General features: G+C 45.4%; 2 protein-coding genes and 2 long non-coding RNA genes across 4 annotated transcripts in view; 3 read left to right on the top strand and 1 right to left on the bottom strand.

The window, feature by feature from the left end:
- The window catches only part of LOC118507833, a 65,607-nt gene extending 57,267 nt beyond the window's left edge, over positions 1-8,340 (top strand). The window contains exons 2-3 of the long non-coding RNA XR_004905720.1: positions 7,920-8,020; positions 8,130-8,340. This is a non-coding gene — a long non-coding RNA (uncharacterized LOC118507833). The remainder of the gene's footprint in view (positions 1-7,919; positions 8,021-8,129) is intronic.
- Positions 558-3,705, top strand: LOC118507827 (mucin-2-like). The gene is made up of 2 exons (XM_036046924.1): positions 558-3,030; positions 3,097-3,705. The coding sequence occupies exon 1, from the start codon at positions 607-609 to the stop codon at positions 2,989-2,991; it is 2,385 nt and encodes a 794-aa protein (XP_035902817.1). The 5' UTR covers positions 558-606; the 3' UTR covers positions 2,992-3,030; positions 3,097-3,705.
- A 122-nt stretch (positions 8,341-8,462) lies between the features above and the next one.
- Positions 8,463-13,532, top strand: LOC118507832. Its single transcript, XR_004905719.1, has 3 exons — positions 8,463-8,556; positions 8,631-8,832; positions 13,408-13,532. It is a non-coding gene; the product is annotated as an uncharacterized LOC118507832 (long non-coding RNA).
- Positions 13,533-15,382: 1,850 nt separating this feature from the next.
- Positions 15,383-17,227, bottom strand: LOC118507828 (DNA polymerase epsilon subunit 2). The gene is made up of 3 exons (XM_036046925.1): positions 17,067-17,227; positions 15,774-17,001; positions 15,383-15,690 (listed from the first exon to the last, which is right to left on the bottom strand). The coding sequence occupies exons 1-3, from the start codon at positions 17,135-17,137 to the stop codon at positions 15,424-15,426; spliced, it is 1,566 nt and encodes a 521-aa protein (XP_035902818.1). The 5' UTR covers positions 17,138-17,227; the 3' UTR covers positions 15,383-15,423.
- Between the last annotated feature and the right edge of the window lie 108 nt (positions 17,228-17,335).

The following is a 17,335-nucleotide window of genomic DNA, read 5'->3' as shown; positions in this document are numbered from 1 at the left end:
GATTGTGTAGGACAATTTCGTTTGAAAACAAGCTAGAAAGAACGGTATGTTCTTTCCACTAGATAAGATGTATAATTTCGCAACCTGCGATGCTTTACATGTTTTCAGGCCCTCATTTCATCGTTCGATACACTCGCATCCAGAGATGTCAAATATATCTGGCCCACTTATGAGCTGGAAACAAAAGTAATTGTACTGCAATCACAAGCCCAGTAACAGCTAACCGGTCAACAAAAAAATAGCAAGCGATATGAGTTCATTGACGAATGGCTCTATTGGACGCTCCCAAGTTTGACAGTGCTGCCACTCTTACACAGCGCTGTTGCGATTGTCAGTTCTTCACAAAAAGAATGTATCTGAACGCATCATTTCTCTTGTCCGTTCAAGAATTTTATCGCACCGACTACGCTTTGACTTGGATTTTATCTGACATCTACGATCTTCGATCGCGCCCTATCGCGCGCCCATGTTTTGGTGGGACCCAACGACCGTACGATAGATAATGTTCGTTGGCTTGCGGATCTACCCGAAGCTCGCCGGCGGCGGTTCAGTTCATGCGCGAACCTTCGAAACGACCCAACGTGCGCAAACGCATCCCAACGCAATATGGGTGCCTATCCGACACAGACTCGCTGGGGCGGAACCATACTGATCGCGACGACAGTGCTCGTGTGCCTTATGCTCATGGTGCAGCCATCGAGGGCGGCCGACTCGATCTGTGAGCGTATCGACTTTAACGATATAAATACGTGGAAAGTGCAACAGTGTTCCGGCCCGGCGCGTGAGATCTTTCGCCTGCGGACGTACGCGTCGTCGCCAATGTTTCGCCCGTTTCGCGAGCGCGTTACGTACTTCCTTTCGAACGATGTGCGTGGCATTAGCTGTACGGAATCTATCAACAGTTTCTACATGAACGCTTTCACGGAAATTCGTATGATTTATCAGCTGATGTTTCGGAACCCGTGCCTGCTAACGCTCATGGTGTACGATTTGGATATGATGGACCAGTTCGGGGAGCCGCTGCTGGCTCAAAATTGGACCACGCGTGCCCAAACATCCACGTGGAGCCTGTTCGTGGGGAAGGTGGAACGGGAGATACGGCGTGCAAGAATACAGCTGCAGGCTGATATGAGTGCCGATGGCGAGCTTGCGATCGAGTACATAACCGTTTACAATCCGCTTGTGCTGGAAGAGTTCTGCATGGTGCTGGATGAGTTCTACACGACACCGGAGCTAACGACGCCCACTACCACCAGACCTACCACGAGGACAACATCGATTCCGTACACAACGACGCGGCGAACCAGAAGCACTACTACTTCCACCACGACAACTCCTGCCACTACAACAACACCTTCTACTACTGCAACGACTCCTTCGACAACTATCACTACAACGACTCCTTCTACTACTACTACTACTACTACTACTACTACTACTACTACTCCTTCTACGACCACTACTACTACGAGTCCTTCGACAACTACCACAGACACAACTACAACTCCTTCTGCTACTACTACGACTCCTTCGACTACTACCACAGACACAACTACAACTCCTTCTGCTACTGCTACGACTCCTTCGACTACTACCACTACTACGACAATTCCTACTACTACTACTACCACTACTTTCTCTACGACTCTGTTTACGACTACTACCAGTACCACTAGTCCGACAACTACTTCCTCTACCACAATACCTTCCACAACTACCACAACTCCTTCGACTACCATTCCGTCTACCGTCGAACCCACTACCGATCCTACTAGTACTCGCGCAGTCACCACCACTAGTCCAGTTTCCAACACATCTCTCCAAAGTACATCGACCTCAGTAGTTCCCTCGACAACTAGCACAATCACAACCTCAACTACATTGGCCACTATCTTCCCAACTACTTCTGCTTCCACGCTGACAAGTACAACTGCTATCGTCACGTCAACAACACCGATTACATTCTTCACAACAACCCCCACAGTTCCGACCGTTACTAGCAGCGACATCTCATCGTCAACAACAAATACAAATACGCAATCGAGTACCGGAACTACTGAGCTGCTTGAAACCAGCACCACTGTCATGTACACCACCACGCGAAGACGCCGTACCACCACAACTACGCTGCAATCGACGGGCACTTCAACTACACTTACAAACTTCCCCGATCGTACTACCACGCTGCCGTCGACTGGTGTCCCAGTGGAAACTACAACAACGGCCACAACAACGATGGCCCCCAGAACAACCACCAACTTCATTACCACTACCACATCCACCCAGCGTTCCACCACCTCCCTTACACCAACATCGCCGCTATCTACGACGAGCAGTGCCGCGCCGTCCCCGACCACGACGACAGTGCCGTTCACGACGACCAGGATGTCTTCACCACCGACGCCCTGGAATATGTCTTCCACGACGGAAACACATGCTGCCAGCACCACCGTCACCAATCTTCCCTCGTCGGAGCCCACGACCCTGCCGATAGTGAATCTTCCGAACGCATCCATCGCCCTGTGGATAGCGCTGAGTGGTGTGTTTATCGTGCTGTTTATAGTCGCATCGGCCCTGGCACTGTACATCTACGTGTCCGGCGCCGAACTGCATCAAGCGCTCGGTAGCGTGGGCCACTTTCTAACCTGCAGCAAACGCGACCGGACAGCCGGACGCTCCACCAATAGCGAGAACCACCAGCCGAACAATTTCGATCCGTTCGACGCGTTTTACGGCCAGCAGCAGCAACAGCAGCAGCATCATTTGCAGCAACAGCTCAAGAACCGATTGCGATCCAGCAAGCACAACAGCATCAGCAGCATTAGCAATAACAGCAGCAAAGCTATCCGTCAGAAGTATCCCAAGTTTAATGTGGACCCTTACCAGGCGGGCGGAACGATGAATGGGATGGCATCGCTAGATCCTGCACGCTTCGACCTAATGGACGATATCGACGTCATCAAGTACAAAAATAGGCTAAACAAACTTTGATCGAGAAACGTGCTCTGGCCGTGGTGCTTAATCGTCGTGGTAATATCCGTATCCTCCATCGGTGGCATCGGTAACAAATCTAATGGTGGTTTGCATTTGTTTCAGTGCATTCAGTGCGGTTCAGTGCAACGACAAGATGCTGTTGCTTTCATCAATCTTTTCGAACTGTGGAAACTGTGCCAGCCCGCCAACAATACCGAGCTGTCCAACCAACCAAACAACACATCCCAAAGACGATGACGCGCTGTTCCGACCCCGAAGCGTACAGTCGCTGTACGCATGTCCGTCCGAACCATAGTCCCACAACGAAAAAAAAAACCGAAGAAAGACAGCCAGGGGAATAGCGAGTTCATTTCTGCCTCGCGTAAAGTTCATGCAAACGACCCATGTCTGTGTGAGAAAACTCCGTGTTTCTGTGTGTGCAACAGTTGGAGCAGCGATGCAGTGATCCGTTCTAAAAGCCACCTACCGTCCACCAAATTAGCGTCAGCAAACTGTTTTTGATTGTTACTACATCCAGATGTCGTCCCTGCACGAGAATGCAAATTTTTGTCCACAACAGTACTGTGCTAACTTCCGTGTGGAGCGTGGCGCATCCGGATCGCCATCAGGGGGCACTCGCCGGTTCCTCTCAGTGTGGTTCCAATTTTTGTGTCAACTGGGGGGCGAATCGCTAAATAAACAAAGTCTAGTAGAAAATTAAGCGCAATGCAATCGATTGCTGTGCACGGCCATCACTTTCTTGTTGCCAAATAACGATGTACCTTGAACGGCAAAAGCTCTTCATCGCACGCAGTTGTTCTACCGTACCGTTTCACTAATTAGTGGTCACTATGGTGGCGGTGAAATGAAGTACTTGGCGTCCTAATGCGGCTTAACACACGTAGTGATCATTTCACACATCGAGAACTAAGATTCATCCAAGAACTGTGGGGTGTACATAAGGTGTTATTCACCTCATTAGCTGCCTTCAGGTAAATTGTTAGGTACGGGGCGAATGCCGTCACGTGCCTCCGTTCGATATGGAAACCACTGATTTATGAAAAACCACATCTTCAGAAGTAGCGTATTTGAATAAAATAATAACCTTTAAACTCCAATTCGTTTGGTGAGAGAAGCTGTTGGTGAGGATTATTACGTAATTTCCAAACATTATCATAGCAATAAATTCAAAACAGTTTTCTCGACAGTACAAAAATAGTTTCATAAGCAGTTTGTGATTTACATTTTTGACTTCGTTTTTGCTTCTTGTTTTTTTTGTATTTCTTTGCAGCTTTGCTAAAAGGTTCCAAAGTGAAGGAGTAGGTGGTGGTCGATACCGCTTCAAAGACTCAACTCGGCAAGCATTCCTGCTGAAAGCGTGGCGGCAACACACCCAAAACTAACACACCGTAGGCAACACCGTGTAAACTTTCCGAAAAGATAGATAAAGTATTAAAGAAAGTTTTCAGGTGTACCGACGCACGGCACGGCACGGTGAGTGGAAAGTGCTTAAATTATGAGCGATGAACAGTTTTTTTTTTTCTCTTCCCCTGAAGATACTCTAATTACGGGTTGAAGTATAATGTTCGAATGACATTACAAGATGGATGGCACGGGACGACGACGACGGCAGGCTTCCCTTGTAGTCGGTCGGTCGGGACTTGAGTGCATACTTTCGGAAACTTTTTCGTCAAGAGTTCTACGTCTGTCGCTTCATCATTATTGACTGGATGCTAAATACGGGCCATAGATTTAATGTCCCGCGTTCTGTGCCGTGTATTGTATGCGTGTGTGTGTGTGAAGCGTGGAACAAATCTTACAGCTGAAGATGGCCAACTAACTCGCTTGATTGAGTTTCCAAGCGAGAGTCCGGGCAACCGACGAAACGAAATCCTAGAAATCCGTATTTTTGATAAGGATTTTGAGTTAACGGTTTCGGTTGCGATTCTTTTTTTTATCTCGCTATTATTGTACGAAAGGGCCTTTCAATGGACAAATTTTGCTAAACAAATACCGTAGTGAATTTGATGTGATCTCTAACGATGCCAAGGAACTCACGACGGCATGTACTTAAAGACGAATTACAGCCCCGAACGTGCTACATTCCAATTCGCTAATTCCTTGGGAAACGGTAGGAATGTAGTACCGTTTGGCGAAAAAAGGTGTTTCATTGCTCATTTAATTTGACAGTTTAACACTTTTACGCGATTATTTGTTCCCGTAACCTCGAAAGGGTACCTCTTTCGGCTGTTGGAAACACATTTGAATAATTTTCCTGTAACATTATATGAAAAATATTCTTCTTTCGCTTTCTTTCTCTCTCTCTCTCTCTCTCTCTCTCTCTCTCTCTCTCTCTCTCTCTCTCTCTCTTTGTTAAAGGCCGCAAATCGTCGTATAATTGTTTAAGTACTGCCTCTATCTCATGTTATTAAACTATTAACTTTTGATTCAATTTTTAACTGATATCTGCTGTTCCTTCTATCAAAGGTGCATATTCTCCACGGGTACAACGACCCGTTTTGGGATTTCAATATCTCACACTGTACCCGTGTGTCCCGCCTTTCGGAATTCTCAAGTGCCAATTTGCCACAACTTTGCCCATCAGCAATTAATTTGTTTGTTGCTAAACCTTTAAGGAAGAATATTTATGTGCATAAAAGCAATTAGGAAACGTTCTATTTAACCGAATAGTCAATCCTTGCTACGAGGTCAGCAGTCAAGATGGGATTCGATACCTGGTTGTGGTATGTGCAAGACTCTGTGTCCTGCCGTTTCATGTATCAAAAATGTACTCAAGGCATCTTTAAGGTACACGACTCACTTTATCATGATCTCGATCTGGAGATTGTCGGGAAGAATCAATCGTTACCAGCTGCCATGCAGTATTCTCTTCTGGAGCACAGATGGAGACGCCATATATACGGACTTGAAGGCAGCTTTTGATCGCGTGAACCTGCTGCTAGGCAAAACTTGTCTGACTTGGATTCTTTCCATCTCTGTTTAATTGGTTTAGGTCCGTCATATTTAAAATGCTCCTTCATAAAAATTTGAGATTTCTTCTGCCATTTCTTATTGTAGCAATCTCGGACCTTTGCTGTTCTTCATCTACATTACCGACGTGACATTGGCTATTATCAAGGCTGAAAGCTTTCTATACACTGCTGACATTAGGCTTTTTTCGATTGGTGCAAAAATAAAGGCCTCAAAATGTCTGTCGATAAATATTTGTGCCAAAGTCGTTCGTTGCAATAGTTAGTACAGTAGTCTTCAATGTTGACATCTCTGAGACTCAACTGCTGCTCCTAGCCCTCGCTAGGAAAAGTGGTAATGCCCAATACATTTTTAGAGCTAAGCTCTTTATCGGTGAAATAGAAAAAAGCTGATCTATTGGCCTACAGTTAACATGAATGTTCCGTCATTAAAGACCACTCAGACCTTACAACTGGGAGAGCCATGTTTGACCAATCTCTTTGGACCAATGAACACAATGAACACTAATTCGAGTAAGGTCCTATATTAATACTGTGAGGTGCACCCTAAACACGGTCAGAACGATCAGTCAAACAGTAGTAAGCTGTCCGAAACTATTCCCTAGCCTAACTACGAGAATAATGCGAAAAATGTTTGTATACACACTTTAATGTATTCTATGACCACAGAACCCACAAGAATAGCTTCACTTCTACATCAAAGCAATACTAATTGATAATACAAACTTCATTAATCATATAGAAAAATGCGACCACTGGATCGCAATACGGTGTTGGCAACAATCATTGTTTACAGTTGAAATTTTATCTTAAACAACGTTCCTAAGCTTAAGCAATACGCCCAAGCCGTCCTTCATGAATAAAAAAAAGTTCCTAAATTCTGATTAATGTTTTGGATTATTTTTCCAACCATTTTAAGAAATATTTTTTCGCATAAATAAGATTGCCAGTCCAGATAAGATTCGATTCACAATCACAAATGTGTATGATACACAACTCATGTTCATTGCCAATCAACCAATGACGACAACACACACACACAATCTCTATTGATTGCTAATCAGCAAGTTTGTGTCTTTTCTCTCATAAATCGCAATTTTCCTTTCACTCTCATCAACAAGGGTTTGTCGTTGCCCTGTGGATGGAGATTACGTGCGGAGTCTGAAGTTGCCGGCGAAAAAAAAACACTTCAAAACGTAATCCGTTCATCGATTGCTTCAGATCTATTACTTTCGTGTGGAAGAGATTTCGCATCGAACGGACGTGCATGCGAAAAATTATTATTTACTTTACAAACCCTCAAAACTCCTTCAAGGATCAGAAGACCTCCTTCTGAGCAACGCCACGTTAAATCCAATCGATGTACCGCTCAAACACCACTCCAAAAACCGGGAAACCTTTCAACCACTCAATTTATCTCCATTTGTTTAAACCAACTTCCACCGAGCCATCGTACGAGCGGTCCCTTACCCAGCAACCCGTGGAATGCCAAAATGATACAAAAAGCAATATCCTTGAGAGATAAGCAAACTCTTTGCTACAGTTGCCGCGACGGCACGGGTGGGTGCCTGCTCAATTGCTTTCCGTGCGTGTTTATGCCTCCCCGTACCCATCCATCCATCCTTTGGCCAACAACTGTTACGGAAATGCCGTCGGAAGCAGTAATAACTTAAAAGGAAGAGCGTTCGACTTTCGGCGTGAAAACGCGCCCATCCGCGAACCCCACCGTTTTAGCACCCCCAATCCGGTGTACCCTACTCCGGACCTCGGTTTACAATGAAATTTGCATGTATTCGATGCTTGCTTCCCAACGTTGCAACAAACAGGGTGGAAAATGGGAAGAAAATCGAAAATATGATCAAATCATCCAATCGTATTAGTTCAACCACAACTCAAATCTGTCGCCAGCCACATCAATAACGTGCGTTTTTTTTTTCTTCTCATTTTTTGTTTCAGCTGGAGACAAAAACGCATTTAAACCAACTTATTTCAAGCGCTGCGCAGCATCAGTCAAATGGGGCAAACAAGTTTCATAAAGCTCTGCTATTCGCGAAAAGGTGAGTCATTTGACCCATACGGTCCCATTTTTACTTTTTCCTCCATCAAGGAAAAATTTAATTAAACTCTCTCGCACTGTCCTCATAACAATATTTGCGTGCTTCGCAGCTGTGTGGTGCTGGTTGAATGAACCGTTGGTACAATGTCCGAGGATAGCATTCGTAGCTATTGGTGGCGTTACAAATATTTCATTAATCAGTAGTACATCTTGTCGGTGTCAGCGTCGGCCCTTATTGGTTGGATGATCTCGCGGTTAGTAATTATATTTAAAAAGGGCTAAAGAAGTTATACAGCTATTAATCACCTCCCGGGTAGCAAATGCGCCTCTGGTTCCATAAAATTGAATGAAAATTAAAATTATTTATTTTAATTCTGTAATATCCTGGGGTCCGCGAATGGAATTTCTATCGGCAAATTGCTTTTATATTGAATAAGGATAAGGACCATACTTAGCAACGAGCAAAGTACGGTTCGTTTTAGGTTCGAAGAAGGTTCGCAGCTTGGAGGAGAAAATGTTTCCCAAGTAAAGAGAAAGGTGATGTATTTTAAAATTAGTCTTAAGAACAGCCTAGCCATTTTATATGATTTTTTTTATTCATTTCTAACTAGCTGTCTCCGATTTTGTGATTCTTTGTGAGATTAACCCCACTTGCAAGCTCCGGACTCCCGGTGGCCGCTCAATCTGCGTACCGTCAAACGAACCACCAGGCCACGTACCGTCAATGCCAGTACCTAATCACATCAAAACCGTTCCCAAATCGAATAGTCAACGAGTCCAAAACTTGCCGAAAGAAATCTTCCGAGTACGTAGGTAATAAGAAGCATCGAATTCGACAGCAAATGCTACACGAGCACGAAGCTGAGCGCGGTCGGGAGCTTTAGGAAACTTTCGCTAGTGTCCGGCAGATAGCGCCACTGTAATCAGCGTAGGGTAGTACGAGACGCTATTTTATGTTCCTCAGGGTACATTTTTTTTCTTTCATTCCATGCATCCCTCTGATTTCCCCGTCTACACCCATGACAGAACTGAACAGGCAACGCTATCCGCGATAGCAGATCTTTACTTAACGCCTACCGGCAGCGTCTCGAGCCGATCTTTGATCTGTCGCTATCAGTGCCAGTATCGAACGTTTGACCGCGTTCTCAGGAACAGATGTCCTGCTTCGCCATTAGACTTCAGATTGTATTGCCCAGGGAATTCGTGGATGATAAGAAAGTTTCTGTCCTTCCTTCCGTTGTGATGGTGGCCAACGCATCGCAAATTTCGGAAGAGGCCTTCATGCTTATGTGGTTGGCTCTGTACAATCTAAAGGAGACTTGGCCTGCGCACGGCGAGGCGGAGCGATTTCAATAGGTAAAAGACTAACGCCACTACCGCTTTGGTCAGCGGAAGGCTCCTTGTCGATTGGATTGCCGAGTCTCCGATCTAGAGTTGCGCGATGTTATTGACAACCGGATGAATATTTCTCAAAAGATTGATCAAATTCAAAGGCTAGTGCAGCACCGTTTTATTGAAAGTGTGTGGACTAAGCACACAATCGAATGAACCAACACAATTATTTTAGATTTTTTGTTTTTTTAGGGAGGGTTTTGTTACCAGAGAAAATAGTTTATTGTTTTATTGCATCGCGCCTACTGAATCTATTGTCGTATATCCTGAACGCTGGGGAACAACGCTTTACTTGCTCTCACGGGGCTGGCTGCACTCGCAGGTCTTCTCGACGCACTTGCCCACCTCGAAGTCCTTGGCGCGGCATCGCAGCTGACAGGCCTTGGAGGCGGCCCGCTGGTTTTCGCTCTCGCACACATTAGCGCTGATGCCACCGAACAGCGAGCACACGGCAAGCAGAACGAACAAGAATCCGAACGAGAATTTCATCTTGAGGCACTTTTGCTGGCTTTACTTCCCTTGCAAATGGTGCCAAACGGGCAAATGCTCTCGCTTATATTGGTGTGGCTGGGATGATGAAGTGCTAGTGCGGCCATATGTTTTGTACGCGGCACGCGGTACATTCGGTTCGCAGTGTCGTGGAGTAGAAGACACCCCCCAAAAAAGACCCTGGCATCGGTCCAACTGTGCAAACAAGTGAACGGAAAAACGTTGACACGCGAAAAAAAAAACGACGTGTGGCGAACATGGTAAATCCCCGCATTTTGTGACAGTTGCAACGGTGGGTTATACCGATTTTTTGTACCGGCGAGTCATGGATGCAGAAAAACAGCAGGGAACTGCAGGAAATCTACAACTGCTCAAGGCTCAAGGCTGTAGAACAATTCTGGTAGTGCAAGGTGCTAAAATGTCCTTTTTGGCAAAAGATTGGTCATTTATCAAATTTAGCATTAAATTCTGTAGCTAATTCAATATTTATCATTTACTTCCAAAGATGTTGGTCATCAAGCTCTTCACTTAATTTTAACCGTAGTGGGATAGTCTCGACTAGTGTGGGGAGGCTCGGTACTCCGATGATTCGAAGATTCAATCGCTAGCAAGGTTCGAATCGAATTGAATACTTGACCGATTCGAATCAGTTTGGGATTCGATTTAGATTCGATTCGATCTAGATTCGATTGGAAGTTGATCGTTATTCGATAGGGATTCGATTGGGATTCGATTGGGACTCCAAGAACCGTCTTACATCCCTCCGCTCGGACACGGTTTCAACACGGATCACGGTCAGCATTCTGAGATGTTGCACATCTGTTGAACAACATGATTCTGACATTCGGATTGGGATTCAAAAATTCGAATCACCACTTGGATTCATTTTTCTATTTATCTTGATTATAATCATATTGAGGGCGATCCGGCGGCCGAGGAGATAGCGGAACCGGTCTGCACACGGCAGGACCGGGGCTTATATCCCATCCAAGACCGCCTCCCCATACGCAAGACTGACTATCTTACTAACTTAATTATCCAGCGCTACAACCGCTTAGCGGTCTTAGACTGCTGCAGCGCCTTCGTCTGCCAATCCATTATCCCGGCCGTTCTGGCGAACGCATCAACGCCATCACTCCCAACGCCATCTCAGTTTTGAGCCTACCACGCCTCGGCCTGTCCGTGTGGACGGCCTAAAAGGACTTTACGGGCTGGGTCGTCCGGTGTCATTCTCATGACATGACCAGCCCACCGGAGCCTGGCGCGTCTAATTCGCTGCACGATGGAAAGATCATCGAACAGCTGCAGCGAAAGTCTGTGCATCCACCTAAACCAAAGTGTGCATCTACCTAAACCTAGCATGTGAGGTTGGCCGTTATCGGCCTGGTAAGCTTGGCTGGGATTCCAAAAGAGCTTATTGCGTAGAATAACTTTACGCTGGCTATGCTGTCATATGCGACTTTAAAATCAATGAAGAGATGGTGTGAGTGGAGCTGCTGCTCCGCCATCTACTCCAAGATTTGCCGCATCATGAAGACCTGGTCAGTGGTTGATTTTCCGTTTCGGAATCCTCTCTGATAGTTTCCGACTATCTCTTCGACGAATGGGACAAGTCGATCTTGTAAGATTAGGGAGAAGATCTTGTAGGCGGTATTCAACACCGTAATGCCCCTGTAATTGCTATCTCTCTTCTTGTATATGGGATAGATGATACCGAGATTCCAATCACAAGTCATCGATTAATTGTAATTAATCAAGTAATAATTTAATGAATTTTCAGTTCGAGTGCTGCTCCACCGTTTTTGATCAGTTCGGCTACTATTCCGTTGGTGCCTGGTGCCTTGTTGTTCTTGAGCCGACGGATAGCCTTTCGTGTCTCACCAATCCAAGGCATGATGTCTCACAGTAGCATGATATCATCTGCTAGTGGAGCCTCTAGCTGTTCGTTGAACTGATCATTTAGCAATTCATCAAAGTACTGAGCCCATCGCGAGAGGACGTCTGGCTGGTAACTGACCAGATCCCCATCCTTATTACGACACCTGGCTATCTTGCCAAGGAAGTAGGGATGGGCGCTCCGGTCCGGAATCACGATTCCGATCCGATCCAGCATATAAATGAGTCCGATCCGATCCGAAAGAATGATTCCGACCAGTTCCGGAATCGTTTTGATCGTTTTGGGCCGGAAACATATTTAACGAGTGAATAGAAAGCATATGCATGAGCAATAAAATGGCATGGACTTAAAATCATTTGAAGGTGTGAGTTTATACACCCAAAAAAATTTGCCAAATTTGAGTAAGCAGCCGCTGTTAAAGGAAAAAGAAACACAGTAAGCGAAAGTAAAAAAAGAAGAGGAATCCTCCGTCGCCTCCAAAGTTCTACCCGTAAATTATACCACCAAGCAACCGGCTGGCAAGGACAAAGAAGAGCGGAGATAACGCAGAACAGTGTGCACGACATACATTTGCAGCCGAATGGGAATCCGGAGCGCGGAATCAAAAATGAGTCCGGAACCAAAATGAGTCCGGAACCAAAACGAGTGCGGAATCAAAACGAGTCCGGAATCAAAACAGTTCCGGAATCAAAACGAGTCCGAAATCAAAACGGGTCTGGAATCAAAACGATTCCGGAATCAAAAACGAGTCCGGAGTTTGTTTTGATGCTGATTTTTTTTCTTGATTCTCTAATTGATACTTGATTTAGATACATACGTTTTTTCTGATTTATAGTGAAGAGGTGAAAACATGGGCTGATAATGATTTTTCGGCTTTGGTAAAGCAAGCAATACCTTGCTTTGGTAATGCAAATGTTAGCTTCGGTAATTGTGCATATTCGCCTACCTCACAGGTCATACGGCTCATACGGGTCAGTGGGATCATGGGGATCAGTATATTTCCTGCCACAGGGTGCGGGTGCCGGTCTTCATATGGCAAAATCTTCATATGGCTTTGCACATACAAACCCAGCCAGCCCTGCTACAGCCACCCCCCCCCCCCTCTCCCCCCCAGATAAAAAAACCGGAGCGCAGAATCATGATCCGGACTCGACTCCGGCGGCGGAACGCTCCGGGCAGATCCGATCTGGCAGCATCTGATCTTGTTGACTTTTGAATTATTTTATTTTTGCGTTGTAGTTCGTTGAATATGGAATACTAATAATATACAAATACAATGATAAAGTCCCATCCACACCATCTCTCCATACGATAATACTGTTAAGCAAATCAAGGAAGCTAGAAATGATAGGCCAAGGCCTCACGAGCTAATAAGGTATTAAGTCTTAAAGCTAAAAAGACAGGAATCTATTGTCTGTCTCACTATGAAGCTATCCAAAAATCTTCATGGGGTTAGTGTATTTAGTATAACTAAAGATGACAGGCGAGCAAATTCGATCTCCACAATACACACAGTATCACAGACACAGTACACAGAGGCACAGAATAAAATTGCACACTCAACACCAGGTACAAGTAGTTTAACAGTTAAAATTTATTGTTCCTTACAGCTACCTCATATCGCTTCTACTCGTCGCAAACGCATTCTCCATCCTGACAGCTGCCACCCTTAAACCGTAGATCGACACACTTCAGAGGGCAGATGATGGAACCGGCCGATGGCAGAATTTCGCCGCAAATCATATCCGCACGAGTTTCGGTCGCGAAAAATGCCAGCGACACGATCGACAAGACCACAACAACGAAAATGGATAGAAATTTCATGTTTCTGGTTTTGGTTTTGCTTTTTGTTCTGTTGCTGCTGCTGCTGTTAGGCTCTTTGCCAATGATTGCGTGTCTACTGTACCGGCCCAGGCACGTGCTATTGGACGGGTTGAAGGTGTTTTATACTTTGAACAGATTCGAACCTGTAACCGACGGGTATGCCCCGGGCATCCAAATAAAGATTTTTCCGCGAATTATCATCTATTTCCAGCAGTCGGCAACATCTGATCAAACCTGCGATTTGCTAAAAAGCAAGCTGAATCTATACACTTTTTGTTCTTACTTAAGGAAAAGCAACGCAAAAAAACGATTTTAAGCGTACGAGTGAATGAATGCCTTTTCTTTGTATTTCAAACGTTTCTTTTGTGTGCGGTGGAACTACCCACACGTACTATTGCTGCAATTGCAAATCCGTTATCAAATCACAACGTGGCCTACGCTCCCAGCATCCCCAACATGATAAAAATCCGATCAAATCGAACCCAAACCCAGTTGTATGACCCCCGAAGGACCAATCTGCAGTTTTGAGGAGGCAAGTAATGAAAGATCGGGACAGATTTTACTTTCCAATCAGTGATGAACAACAGTTTTACATCATATGCATTGGTAGTCTGTTGCAAAAGCTCAACATAATGTGATCAGACCATCAAGACCGAACGGTTTCTTTGCTTTTCGCAGACAGACGGATGACGAATATGTTTACTGTTTGCGTACAACCGCATGCCACCACACACAAACACACACACACACGTTACCTGGAAAAGAGCATGTACGGATTGTTTCAACAGGTGTTTAACATCTGCAAAGTACTGCCAGCGGCAAAGCTGTGCTATATTTTCTGCGCAAGGTTCGCAAGGAGGTTCTTGGATGCATTGCAAGCAAGAAAGATACAGCTCAACGACAAACGGGCTCGTTTTGCCTCACTCTGCGTCGTGTATAATTCGCATTTGGAGGCCATCGTAATCGACAAAAAATTAGTTGAAACAATGGAAGTAATACGATTACCATGGTAGCTTGGCGAATTAACAGATTCGAGGCTGGGGAAATAATGACGGTCCTCGGAGCAAATCGGATCTCATATGCAGACTATCCCGAGGTTTTGCGCGAATAGACCATAGACGCTGATCAACTATGAACAGAGATGGTCAAGGTGCTGCGATACGACACACACCCGTTTTGGTGGTTGACGCGTATCTGGCCGTATTGCTAACGCTAACAACGGCAGCACCAACGTCAGTCCTTAATCCCATCAGCATTTCATTTGTTCACGGTGAAGTACAAATAGGCTCGTTCACCGAATACCGAACAAAGTCTGGCAGTTCTCAAGATTGATCATTGATCATTTTAGCATCTACACTCTGAAGTCTTAATATTGTTAGAACAGCAAGCCCTTCAACGGCTTTTCTTTGGCCGTAGCTTTTAATAAGTCAGTAAGTAAGTAAGTTCCATATTCAAACTGTTTCTTCTATACAGTGATGAACCAAACAGCATGATCCTAGTTATTCATATGCAGGTCTTGGGCGGAATGGAAGTTGGTCCCATGCCAATTCTTGTGTCGAAATATTAGGTCAGACCCTTTACACGGGCCCTTTCATACGAGACCACTAAAATTGGGGCATTTATACTAGGCCATTCAACTTCATTCCCCTGCTACGAGATAATCGATTGGGCCTAAGTTCCTACCTCTACTCCTTCTCCGCCCAAAGTTTGATCCTCTTGTTAACATTTTTCGGTAAATATGTAGCTACATGGCAGTATTACGCCTTTCCACTACGATGTTATTCAAAACGATTACCTTACGTTTATTCTTCATCAGGTATTTGTGAATCTTCGACAATTTTGCTAGAAGGATAGTACACTTTGAATGCAAACTTTGACTTCGGAAAGGACCCTACGTTCATCACCGTACAGTCCTGCTCAGTAGTGTGAAACCCTTGGCATGGATCACCGATAACGATCAGATCCGGCAATGGGTAGAGAGACAGAGCCGCATCATAGTTCCAGTGTGTTGGGAAAGCAATGGGAGTAAGCGGTGCTAGGGTGCTCTGATCAATAAGTGTCCGGGCAAACTGGAAAACAACAGCAGGTAAGCATAAGTACAATCAGCAATCAACAAGTTCTGCGACATGGCGGATAGTGTTCAAATACTTACATGCGTTTCCAGCAGTCCTTCCTTGGGAAAATGTATCGTATTTCGGCATAGTTTCGTTACTAAGTCGGCCCGACACACCACGATCTGTTGCGTGCAGTATTGCAAACGACAAGGGTTGGTCGTTAGAATAGTTCTGGGGTATCGTTTCTTTAGCTCCGCCGTTAATGTATCCGGTATCGGTGGCCGGGGCAAAATGTTCGCTGCAGCCGGATCGTCGATGGAAGGTACTATAACCAAATCGGTCTGTACTTTGAGCTTCTCACACTCGGACAAAATTTCACCCAGCTTTTGAAAAAGGCTTTTCAGCGCGTACACATTTTCGTTCGCCTTTGCGAACGGTCCCATCAGAACTATTGCTACGGGTGGAAATTCATCGTAGCCTCGCAGCAATAGATTCAGCTTTTCCATTACCACCGGACTATCTAACCAACAGTCGGACAAAAAGACAATGCTGTGCTCAGGGTTAGCTTTCTCCAGTTCGCCCAAATTCCGTGAGTACTTTAGCAACGTCTTCGAAGCACCTCCCCAACTGTTGACAGATCCAAAAAAAGCTCTACTATTAGCGGCCGGCTCGGGGAACGGGAAACCAATCTCATCGACTTTCAGTACACCGTCCCGATATTTGCCGTACGCAAGGAGAAAACAGCCCTCACAAACCAAACCGGACGAGAAGCGGGCCGTGCTAATATCGATCGGAATGGACCCGGTGGGATCTTCCAGGTAGTAGCGACCTTCCGTAAGCTGCGTCAGAAGCCCCAGCAGGACGACGTCGTTCATCTTGGACGTTGAGAGAATGTTTTCGACTTTGCGCAGAATCAATCTGCTTTTCTTGCCCATTTCAGCCGCACCCGGTGCCATCCGCTGGGAAAAAGATTCGTGGCGGCATGTCCTTTGCCACAGCAGCCAGTATCGTTCGCGGATGTAGTGCGATTTCGCATCCGGTATCGCCAATAAGCTTTTCTTGCTCGTGTCTGGCAGGAACTTTTTTTTCTCTTCACAATAAACGAACGCAGGCACATCGAAGGCGCTTATGACACGAAATATCGTCTCCGTATCATCCAAGCCCGTGTTGTTGGCCTCTTTAATAGCCAGTTCGATATGCTGTTTTTCAACCACCGGCAGGCTCAAGCACTGGCCCTGAACATGGTTTGCGACGTTCGTAATCCATTTCTTGCGTTCCGTCTCATCAAGCGGAAGCAGCTGTTGGGCAAGGAACGTGCTTGCTTCACTGCAATCGGGACAAAATTACTCAACAACAGATATGCAACACAAACTTAACACTCTTCTGTTTACCTTCGTATTTGGAACCCGCCGAGCGAAAACCGTGTAGTTATTTGTGTTTTTAGTCGAGATATTTCGCTCATTTTCTGCTCCCGGTGTTTTGTTGTTATTCACAAATCAAATTTCACACTGCTGCTGTCAAGCAAACATTCGCGCCTTTATGTTTTGCTGGTTATCCACACGGGTGAGCAACAATTCAGGTTCGCCCAAGGTATATGGACATATACACATATACCTTGGGTTCGTCGTCAAATTGACATCACATGCTGTCAAACAGCAGC

This window comes from Anopheles stephensi, chromosome 2 (genome assembly GCF_013141755.1).
Source record: "Anopheles stephensi strain Indian chromosome 2, UCI_ANSTEP_V1.0, whole genome shotgun sequence".
Lineage (NCBI taxonomy): Eukaryota > Metazoa > Arthropoda > Insecta > Diptera > Culicidae > Anopheles > Anopheles stephensi.
The sequence above is the reverse complement of the archived record's forward strand: the minus strand, read 5'-3'. Positions and strand labels throughout refer to the sequence as shown.